Here is an 11,550-nt window from a genome sequence, read left to right as displayed (position 1 = left end):
GTTCCCTTTTCTCAGCATGCAAGACAGACTCACAGGTGCCAGAAGACCTTGGTAAATAGATAAGCTTGTTGCTCCAGATGTGCATACTTCAAAGGAATATTAGGTATGGTAAACAGACCAGCAAGGACAGACAGACCTTTATTTACATTTATGGCCAGGTCAGAATAAATTGTATCTATTGTGTTATGTGGGCGATCACGCACAAGCTAGCCCTGAGAACCATTGCTCAAGCCCTTTCTCAAGTGTCTACCAACTATTCACCCTTTAGGCTCCCGAGCCTTTTGAGTGAATGAGGGATGCAAGTCCGGGCCTGTTTGGTTCAGTTACTCCAGCTAATTCGTGGTTGCCCACATCTTCCTACCCCTACCCTTACCTCTCCTTAAAGCTGGCAAGTACTAATTTGTTCTCCATTTTTATAATTTTGTTTTTTTCAAGAATATTATACAAATGGAGTCATGTAGTATGTACTCTTATGGGATTGATTCTTTACACTCAGCATAATTCTTGGGGAGTCATCTGGTTTTTGTATTAGTAGTTTCTTCTTGTTTGTCACTGACTAGTATTCCACTAAATGGATCTGCCACAGTTTATCTAACTGTTCTTTCCATTTGCCATAAGCATCTAAGATTCCTTCAATCTTTCTGCAGCTTGGTAGCTCATTTCCTTGTATGGCCAAGCAATATTCCTTGTATGGATGTACCAGTTCGTTCATCCTTTCAGCTGCTAAAGGGCTTCTAGGCTGCTTCCAGTTTTGGACCATTGTAAATAAAGCCACTATAAAGCTGTTATTGCTACATGAAAGTTTTTCTGTGGACTTAAGTTTCAACCCATGGTTCATTTCCTTTTTTCTTAACTTTTTTTTTTTAATTGGAGTTCAGTTTGCCAACATATAGCATAACACCCAGTGCTCATCCTGCCAAGTGCCCCCGTCAGTGCCTGTCACCCAGTCACCCCAACCCCTCGCCCACCTCCACTTCCAGCACCCCTTGTTCATTTTCCCAGAGTTAGGTGTCTCATATTTTGTCACCCTCACTGATATTTTCACTCATTTTTCTTTCCTTTCCACTTTATTCCCTTTCACTATTATTTATATTCCCCAAATGAATTAGACCATATAATGTTTGTCTTTCTTCTATTGACTTATTTCACTCAGCATAATACCCTCCAGTTCCATCCACATCAAAACAAATGGTGGGTATTTGTCATTCCTAATGGCTGAGTAATATTCCATTGTATACATAGACCACATCTTTATCCATTCATCTTTCGATGGACATTGAGGCTCCTTCCACAGTTTGGCGATTGTGGACATTGTTGCTATAAACATTGGAGTGCAGGTGTTCCGGTGTTTCACTGCATCTGTATCTTTGGGGTAAATCCCTAGCAGTGCAATTGCTGGGTTGTAGGACAGTTCTATTTTTAACTCTTTGAGGAACCTCCACACAGTTGTCCAGAGTGGCTGTACCAGTTCACATTCCCACCAACAGTGCAAGAGGGTTCCCCTTTCTCCACATCCTCTCCAACACTTGTGGTTTCCTGTCTTGTTAATTTTCGCCATTCTCACTGGTGTGAGGTGGTTATCTCATTGTGGTTTTGATTTGTATTTCCCTGATGGCAAGTGATGTGGAGCATTTTCTCTTGTGCTTGTTGGCCATGTCTGTGTCTTCCTCTGTGAAATTTCTGTTCATGTCTTTTGCCCATTTCATGATTGGATCGTTTGTTTCTTTGCTGTTGAGTTTAATAAGTTCTTTATGGATCTTGGATACTAGTCCTTTATCTTTTAGGTCATTTGCAAATATCTTCTCCCATTCTGTAGGTTGTCTTTTAGTTTCTTGCTGTTTCTTTTGCTGTGCAGAAGCTTTTTATCTTGATGAAGTCTCAATAGTTCATTTTTGCTCTTGTTTCCCTTGCGTTCATGGATGTATCTTGCAAGAAGTTGCTGTGGCCAAGTTCAAAAAGGGTGTTGCCTGTGTTCTCCTCTAGGATTTTGATGGATTCTTGTCTCACTTTTAGATCTTTCATCCATTTTGAGTTTATCTTTGTGTATGGTGTAAGAGAATGGTCTGGTTTCATTCTTCTGCATGTGGCTGTCCAATTTTCCCAGCACCATTTATTGAAGGGACTGTCCTTTTTCCAGTGGATAGTCTTTCCTCCTTTGTCAAATATTAGTTGACCATAGAGTTGAGGGGCCATTTCTGGATGCTCTATTCTATTCCATTGATCTAGGTGTCTGTTTTTGTGCCAGTACCACACTGTCTTGATGATCACAGCTTTGTAGTAGTACAACCTGAAATCTGGCATTATGATGCCCTCGGCCCTGGTTTTCTTTTTTAATATTCCCCTGGCTATTCGAGGTCTTTTCTGATTCCACACATATGTTAAGATGATTTGTTCCAACTCTCTGAAGAAAGTCCATGGTATTTTGATAGGGATTGCATTAAATGTGTAAATTGCCCTGGATAGCATAGACATTTTCACAATATTAATTCTTCCAATCCATGAGCATGGAATACTTTTCCATCTGTTTGTGTCTTCTTCAGTTTCTTTCAGAAGTGTTCTGTAGTTTTTAGGGTATAGGTCCTTTACCTTTTTTGGTTAGGTGTATTCCCAGGTATCTTATGCTTTTGGGTGCAGTTATAAATGGGATTGACTCCTTGATTTCTCTTTCTTCAGTCTCATTGTTAGTGTATAGAAATGCCACTGATTTCTGGGCATTGATTTTGTATCCTTCCACACTGCCGAATTGCTGTATGAGTTCTAGCAATCTTGGGGTGGAGTCTTTTGGCTTTTCTATGTACAGGATCATGTCATCTGCAAAGAAGGAGAGGTTGACTTCTTCTTTGCCCATTTGAATGCCTTTAATGTCTTTTTGTTGTCTGATTGCTGAGGCTAGGACTTCTAGTACTATGTTGAATAGCAGTAGTGAGAGTGGACATCCCTGTCTTGTTCCTGATCTTAGGGTAAAGGCTCCCAGTGTTTCCCCATTAAGAATAATATTTGCTGTGGGCTTTTCATAGATTGCTTTTAAGATGTGAGGAATGTTCCCTCTATCCCTACACTCTGAAGAGTTTTGATCAGGAATGGATGCTGTATTTTGTCAAATGCTTTCTCTCCATCTAATGAGAGGATCATATGTTTCCTGTTTTTTCTCTTGTTGATATGATCTATCACGTTGATTGCTTTACCAGTGTTGAACCAGCTTTGCATCCCGGGGATAAATCCCACTTGGTCATGGTGAATCATCTTCTTAATATACTGTTGGGTCCTATTGGCTAGTATCTTGTTGAGAATTTTTGCATCTGTGTTCATTAGGGATATTGGTCTATAATTCTCCTTTTTGGTGGGGTCTTTGGTTTTGGAATTAAGGTGATGCTGGCCTCATAGAATGAATTTGGAAGTACTCCATCTCTGTCTATCTTTCGGAACAGCTTTAGGTATTGTTTCTTCTTTAAACAATTGATAGAATTCCCCTGGGAAGCCATCTGGCCCTGGACTTTTGTGTCTTGGGAGGTTTTTGATGACTGCTTCCATTTCCTCCCTGGTTATCGGCCTGTTTGGGTTTTCTATTTCTTCCTGTTCCAGTCTTGGTAGTTTGTGGTTTTCTAGAAATGTGTCCATTTCTTCTAGATTGCCTAATTTATTGGCATATAGCTGCTCATAAATCGTTTGTATTTCTTTGGTATTGGTGATTTTATTAATTTGAGTCTTTTCTCTTTTGTTTTTAATAAGGCTGGCTAATGGTTTATCTATCTTAGTAATTCTTTCAAAGAACCAACTCCTGGTTTTGTTGATCTGTTCCACAGTTCTTCTGGTCACTATTTCATTGAGTACCGCTTGAGTCTTTTTTAACTGTCTTCTTCTGCTGGGTGTAGGATCTATTTGCTGTTTTTTCTCCAGCTCCTTTAGGTACAAGGTTAGCTTTTGTATTTGAGTTCTTTCCAGTTTTTGGATGGATGCTTGTATTGTGAGGTATTTCCCCCTCAGGACTGCTTTTGCTGTATCCCAAAGATTTTGAATGGTTATATCTTCATTCTCATTAGTTTCCATGAATCTTTTTAATTCTTCTCAGATTTCCTGGTTGACCCTTTCATCTTTTAGCAGGATGGTATTTAACCTCCACATGTTTGAATTACTTCCCAACTTCCTTTTGTGGTTTAGTCCTAGTTTCAAAGCCATTATGGTCTGAAAATATGCAAGGGACAATCCCATCTTTTGGTATCAGTTAAAACCTGATTTGTGACCCAGTATGTGGTCTATTCTGGAGAACGTTCCATGTGCACTTGAGAAGAATGTGTATTCACTTCATTTGGATGTAAAGTTCTGTAAATATCTGTGAAATCCATGTGGTCTAGTGTATCATTTAAAGCTTGTTTCTTTGGAAATGCTGTGCTTCGAAAATCTATCAATTGCAGAAAGTGCCGTGTTCAAGTCTCCCAGTATAAGCGTATTATTATCTAAGTATGTCTTAACTTTGGTTATTAATTGATTGATATACTTGCCCGCTCCCGCATTAGTGGCATAATATTCATGATTGTTAGGTCCTCTTGTTGGATAGATCCTTTAAGTATGATATAGTGTCCCTCTTCATCTCTTACTACAGTCTTCGGGATAAACTTTATCTGATATGAGGATGGCTACCCCTGCTTTCTTTTGAGGACCATTTGAATGGTAAATGGTTCCCCAACCTTTCATTTTCAGGCTGTAGGTGTCCTTATGTCTAAAATGAGTCTCTTGTAGACAGCAAATAGATGGGTCTTGCTTTTTTACCCAGTCTGAAACCCTGTGCCTTTTGATGTGGTCATTAAGCCCATTCACGTTCAGAGTTACTATTGAAAGATATGAAGTTAGTGTCATCATGATACCTACTCAGTCCCTGTTTTTGTGGATTGTTTTTCTTGGACTTCCTCTTTCTTTTACAGAGTCCCTCTTAATATTTCTTGCAGAGCTGGTTTGGTGGTCGCATATTCTTTCAGTTTCTGCCTATGTTGGAAGCTCTTTATCTCTCCTTCTATTCTGAATGAGAGCCTTGCTCAAGTATTCTTGGCTGCATCTTCTTCTCATTTAGGACCCTGAAAAATCCTGCCAGTGCTTTCTGGCCTGCCAGGTCTCTGGAGAGGTCTGCTGTTAACCTAATACTTCTCCCCATAAAGTTTAGGGATCTCTTGTCTGTTGCTGCTTTAAGGATCTTCTCTTTATCTTTGGAATTTGCAAGTTTCACTATTAAATGTTGGGGTTGTGAACGGTTTTTATTGATTTTAAGGGGGGGGGATCTATCTCCTGGATCTGAATGCCTATTTCCCTTCCCAAGTTAGGGAAGTTCTCATCTATGATTTGTTCAAATACCCTTTCTGGTCCTCTGTCCCTTTTGGCACCCTCTGGAACCCCAATTAAACGTAGATTTTTTCCTTCTGAGGCTGTCATTTATTTCCCTTAACCTTTCCTCATGATCTTTTGTTTTTCTCTTTTTACCTCAGCTTCCTTCCTTGCCATCAACTTGTCTTCTATGTCACTCACTTGTTCTTCTACCTCATTAACCCTCGTCATTAGTACCTCCAGTTTGGACTGCATCTCATTTAATTGATTTTTAATTTTGGCCTGATTAGATCTAAATTCTGCAGTCACGAAGTCTCTTGAATCCTTTATGCTTTTTTCTAGAGCCACCAGTAGTTTTATAATTGTGTTTCTGAATTGGCTTTCTGACATTGCATTGTAATCCAAATTCTGTAACTCTGTGGGAGAGAGGACTGTTTCTGATTCTTTTGTGGGGAGTTTTTCCTTCTAGTCATTTTGCTCAGTGCAGTTGGCCAAAAACAAGTTGCACTGGAAAAAGGAGAAAAAGAGGGGAAAAAGGAGGGGAAACAAACAGAAAACAAAAAACAAGGGGGACTATCCTCTGATTCTATATACTGTAAATCCCTCGACTTCTGCAACTTTCCAGCGCTGCTTGGTCAATAACTTGCTTTTCCCCTGTTCTTCCAGCTGGTCTTCTGGAAGAGGGGCCTGATGTGTTGATTCAGGTGTGTATACCTGGGGGAGCTGCTCAGCCCCCTGCCAGGTGCACAGCTCAGTGGGAGCTGTTTATCCTGTGATGCCCCTGCTCAGTCCCAGGTACAAGGTGACACCAGGAGGAGGAACAACAGTGGCAGCGGCCAGCTGTCCATCCCTGGAGTCAGCTCCCACAGTAAGTACCGCAGCTCCCAGTCCACAGGGGCCTGGATGCTCCAGGGGCGGGGGTCACCAATCTGCACAGCTTGGGGTCGCCTGGCAGCAGGAACGTCCTGGCTGTCCTGTGTCCTCCTGGCCTCTGCCTGTCCCGGGGGGAGTGCCGGATCCTGGGCTGTGTCCCCTGGGTTCCGGGGCCTGCACTGCTGCAATTGCACCCCCCGGGGCCACACAGCCCCCTCCGTGCAGAGCCGCCACCTGAGCCACCTGAGCTGAGCTGCTCCCGGCCCTGCTGGGCGCCTGCTCCAGGCCTTTAGGAAACTTGGCCCAGCTGTGTGGCGCACTCTCCCCTGGGGTGCATTTCCTCTGTTAGTGCCCCTGGGAGCCTGAGGGCATCCCCGCCCCTCCTGGGATCCTGCCCGAGCTCCCTACCAGCGCCCTTCCATCCGGGAAGGTTAGTAAAGCTCCTACTTCTCGGGGACTGGGCTTTTCTGTCCTGGGGGCACTCGCCGCGCAGCCTTAGCCCAGCTCCTTGCGGGACCTCTCCCCCTGTGGATGCTTTTTTATTTATTTTTTTAACGTCTTCCTACCTTGATAGAAGCGTGAACTCTTCTCACTGTAGCATTCCAGCTGTTCTCTCTTTAAATCTCAGGCTGAATTCATAGGTTTTCAGGATGATTTGAAAGTGATCTAGGTAAGTTGGTGGGGACAGGTGACTTGGGGACTGTACTCTTCCGTCATCTTTCCCTGCCTCGCAAGTCTGTTTTGCCCACACTCAAGGGAAGAGGATTTACATAGGGCACAGTTCACTGGGGTCACCTAGGATGTGCCTGATACAACTGCTGATGCTAGGATTAGAAGGAATGAATATGAGCAAAAAGCATTCACCGATATCACAGTGAAATGAGCTTTACATTTGGTGTCTGAAGTCAGTTTTGTCTCATTACTTGTGGTTTCTTTGACCATTCACTACATCTCATCTGTTAAATCTGTTAGCTGACAACTTCTGTCACAGGATTTGGTGAACTGTGGAGATATTTTTATTCTTATAGAAAAAAAATCACATACAGATATTAAAATCTCAGGATACCCATTCTCAACATGCAAAATATATTCTCAAGATCAAATACAAAGCTGAAAGGGAAAATGGATGGGAAGACAGAATTAAATATGCACAGGATTACCTTAAACAATTTGTTAGTCTCTGGAGACTACACTCAAAACATTTAAAAATCAATGATCCCAACACCCAAATGATAATTTGATTAATAATTTGGTATATTTCCTTCCTAGCTTTTTGTTCTATGTATCTACCTACCTACACACACACCTAAAATATATATAAATATAATACAAATATATGTATCTACCTAAACACATCTAAAACATATAAATACAAATATATATGGGCATATAATTTTACTCAGCATAAATTTGCCATATTTCTACCACCCAGAATCACTGATACAATAGTGCATAGCCTTCTGTGTACTTTTTTATAATGTAAATCATAGGGTATATTGTTTTTTAATGTTTTTTTACTTAACAGATTGCCATAAACATTTCCTCAAACATAATAAAGATAATTTTAATTGGTCTATATTATCCCACCTTAAAGATATATCAAATTTTAATCAATTGCCTATTACAGGATATTCAATTCATTTGTTTTGGAATTTAAATATTGCCGTTACAGGAGATACTCTGAAAATTAAAACTCTCTTATTGCCTCACCATGAACTGATTGATTACTGTTTCTTAAAAGACAAAGAATATTAAATTTTTAGCACTGTTTCTAAGTGAGGTGTGCCTTTTGTGTGAGATTTGCATTTTTGTACTTAAGGTGATGAAAAACATGTAAGATCTCTTCTAGCCCCTTTGTTTCAGGGATCCTGATGACTCAACCTCTCTCATGTTTTTTTTTTTTTAAATTTTTATTTATTTATGATAGTCACACACACACAGAGAGAGAGAGAGAGAGAGAGGCAGAGACATAGGCAGAGGGAGAAGCAGGCTCCATGCACTGGAAGCCCAATGTGGGATTCGATCCCGGGTCTCCAGGATCATGCCCTGGGCCAAAGGCAGGCGCTAAACTGCTGCGCCACCCAGGGATCCCTCTCTCATGCTTTTTAAGGGAGCAATTTTTCTATTTGTTTAAGAAACAACAGGGGGAGTCTACCCCAACTAGGATTAATGGTTTATGTTCTATACTGTTCTTTCAAAAATGCACTCTACTCCACAGTAAACCTTGTTTTTTATATTTAAGTGCTTGTTTGCAACCTCTGCACCTTTCCCACAAAATGTTTGGTATAGAATATGGAACATGGGGGTGCCTGGGTAGCTCAGTTGGTTGGGTGACCGACTCTTCGTTTCAGCTCCGGGCATGATCTCGGGGTCCTGGGATTGGGCCCTGCATCTGGCTCCACGCTCAGTGGGAGTCTGCTTCTCCTTCTGCCCTTTACTAATGCACACTCTCTCAAATAAATAAAATCTCTTTAAAAATATGGAACATGTTTCTCTCATACTTGCTAACATGGTTTTCTAAACTTATTAAATACTCTTGACAGGCAATGACCCTTAAATTCTTTCTCAAGGTCATCTCACATCCATACACTTGTAATTTTGCCACTTCTGAATTCTTTGATGTGCAATTTTCCACTCATGGGTAAGAATTCTGGGTAAAAAAAAATCAGATTTATTACATGCTTCTGGAATTAAGCTTTTATACCTTTTATTATACTAAAGGAAGATTAAATAACATATTAAGAGTTTCTGACATTCTTGATTTTTATAAGGTTACTCCCCAGGATGAAGAGGCATGACTAATAAATTATCTCATTCTCAAGTATCTTTATAGCTTTTATCTCCTGTATGACTTCTCTGATGTTTCATGAGAGTTGACTTCCCACTGAAGGCTTTTCCACAATCCCTGCATTCATAGGGTTTCTCTCCTGTATGAGTCCTGTGATGTACAATGAGAGTTGATTTCACACTGAAGGCTTTCCCACATTCACTGCATTCATAGGGTTTTTCTCCTGTGTGGATTCTCTGATGTTTAATTAGAGTTGACTTCCTACTGAATGCTTTCTCACAGTTACTGCATTTGTAGGGTCTCTCTCCTGTATGAATTCTCTCATGTTTTATCAGTGGTGACTTCTCACTGAAGGCTTTCCCACATTCATTGCATTTATAGGGTTTCTCTCCTGTGTGAGTTCTGTGGTGTACAGTAAGGGTTGACTTTTCACCAAATGCTTTCCCACATCTTCTGCATTCATAAGGCTTCTCTCCTGTATGAGTTCTATGATGGACAGAGAGGTGTGATTTCCCACTAAAAGTCTTCCCACATATGCGGCACTCATAAGGTTTCTCTCCTGTATGAATTCTCTGATGAACAGAGAGGTGTGATTTTCCCCTGAAGCTTTTTCCACATTTACTGCAATCATAAGGTTTCTCTTTTGTATGAAATGTGTGGTGTTTAATGGGGTTGTGTTTCTCATTGAAGGGTTTCCCATGTTTATTACACTCAGTTTTCTCACCCTTAGGTGTCCTTTGATGCATAAGGCTGTACTTACCACAGTGGACTCCTTCATAAAATGCTTGTCTAATGTGTGTTTTCTCATGTCTAATAAGGTGATACGAACTCTTAAAGGCTTTTGCACATTCACCACATACAAATGGTTTCTCTGCTGTGTGAGTTCGCTTATGTTTAACCAGAGTTGACTTCTGTATAAATGTTTTCCCACATTCACTGCATTTGTAGGGCTTCTCCCCTGTGTGAGTTCTCTGGTGTGCAATGAGGGTTGATTTCTGGCTGAAGGCTTTTGTACATTCACAGCATTCATAAGGCTTCTCTCCTGTGTGAGTTCTCTGATGTACCACAAGGTTTGCTTTCTGCATAAACACTTTCCCACATTGAGAACACTCATAGAGTTTCTCCCTAGTTTGAATTCTTTGAGTTTTATTAAGTGCTTGCTTATGGTGGAGGGTTTTTCCATGTTCATTAGGCTCAAAAAATGTCTCTGCAAATGATTGAGCTTTATCAAGATTAGAATGGAAGCATGATTTCCAATGTACCTTATATTCATCATCTTTTTGTCTCATAGAGCTTCTATTTTGACAAAGAAAGTTTAAATTATGTTTTGAACACCTTCCCCACGAATAATATTTGGGGAGTCTCTGTCTTATCGAAACAAAGTCTGTGTTTGGATAAATGATTTTTCTGAAGGTTGTGAATTCTTGGCCACTTTGATCTTTCTGTGCTTCCTTGTCTACTAATGCAGTTTGCCACAGAAGTCTGTCTTGGCTCTCCTTGTGGTTGTCTATCTGGTCATCAACTTGCCAGAATTCTAAAAAAAAATGCAAGACACTCATCAAACTTGCAAACATTCCTACTATAATGTTATGGAATAAAATTAGTTTATAAATGTCTTGCTGTGAACTATCAAGGACTTGAGCTGATGTGGATGGGCTTTCTCTATCTCCCACTAGCACCACCTCCTCTGACTGCAAACACAAAGTGTGGGCCATATTTAACAAAAATATTTTACTCATAGTCAAGCTCAAAACCAAGAAATGGGGCAGCCTGGGTGGCTCAGCTGTTTAGTGCTGCCTTCAGCCCAGGGCATGATCCTAGGCACCCAGGATCGAGTCCCACATCAGGCTCCCTGAATGGAGCCTCTTCTCCCTCTGCCTGTGTCTCTGCCTCTCTCTTTCTCTCTTTCTCTGTGTGTCTCTTGTGAATAAATAAAGTATTAAAAAAAACAAGAAATGTATTAGGTGTCAAAAGTGAAGTAGAAATTTAAAGTGATGGGATGAACAGAAACTGAAGGCTGAGGATCTGCAGTGAAATCCAGACCTAGGACAAAAATGTTCAGGAAACTGATATGTAATTCTCGCTTAAAGCTGGAATCACAAGGAACATCCATGATTGTTAGCGGGGAGCTAGAAAGACTCCCCACTGGTCAAGGAAAGTGGAAATAAAGATATTATATATAAGAAATCAAAAGTCATTTGTGTAATTCAATCTGAAGGGATTATAATTTTGGTACAGAGCCCACAAGCTGAATAATTAACGTGAAAATTGGTCCTGTTATTAGTAGGTTCCTAGCAGTGGCAAACTCTAAAAAATACATTCTTATCTTTTTATAGTTTAGGACTCACATCACTTCTAAGGAAAACCAATTCTCACTGAAGAGTTCACAGTAAAATAATTTAAACCTCACAAAGAAATGAAGCATCTTCAGAGATAATCAGCAGATACACCAAAGATACTCCCATTCCTAGAACTGTAGCTAACAGAATAATCTGGACTTTAAAATAAGTATATTTCAGGCAGCCCTGGTGGCCCAGCAGTTTAGTGCTGCCTTTGGCCCGGGCCGTGATCCTAGA

The 11,550-nt window shown here is 40.6% G+C and overlaps 1 protein-coding gene across 1 annotated transcript; it reads right to left on the bottom strand.

Annotated features, from left to right (window-relative positions):
* Positions 1 to 8,198: 8,198 nt before the first annotated feature.
* On the bottom strand, positions 8,199 to 10,812 carry ZNF674 (zinc finger protein 674). Its single transcript, XM_041742122.1, has one exon. The coding sequence runs from the start codon at positions 10,711 to 10,713 to the stop codon at positions 9,004 to 9,006; it is 1,710 nt and encodes a 569-aa protein (XP_041598056.1). The 5' UTR covers positions 10,714 to 10,812; the 3' UTR covers positions 8,199 to 9,003.
* Positions 10,813 to 11,550: the final 738 nt, after the last annotated feature.

The sequence above is a fragment of the Vulpes lagopus genome, chromosome X, assembly GCF_018345385.1.
Source record: "Vulpes lagopus strain Blue_001 chromosome X, ASM1834538v1, whole genome shotgun sequence".
In the NCBI taxonomy this organism is placed as follows: Eukaryota; Metazoa; Chordata; class Mammalia; order Carnivora; family Canidae; genus Vulpes; species Vulpes lagopus.
Note: the sequence above shows the minus strand (reverse complement) of the source record. Positions and strands in the feature narration are given on the sequence as shown.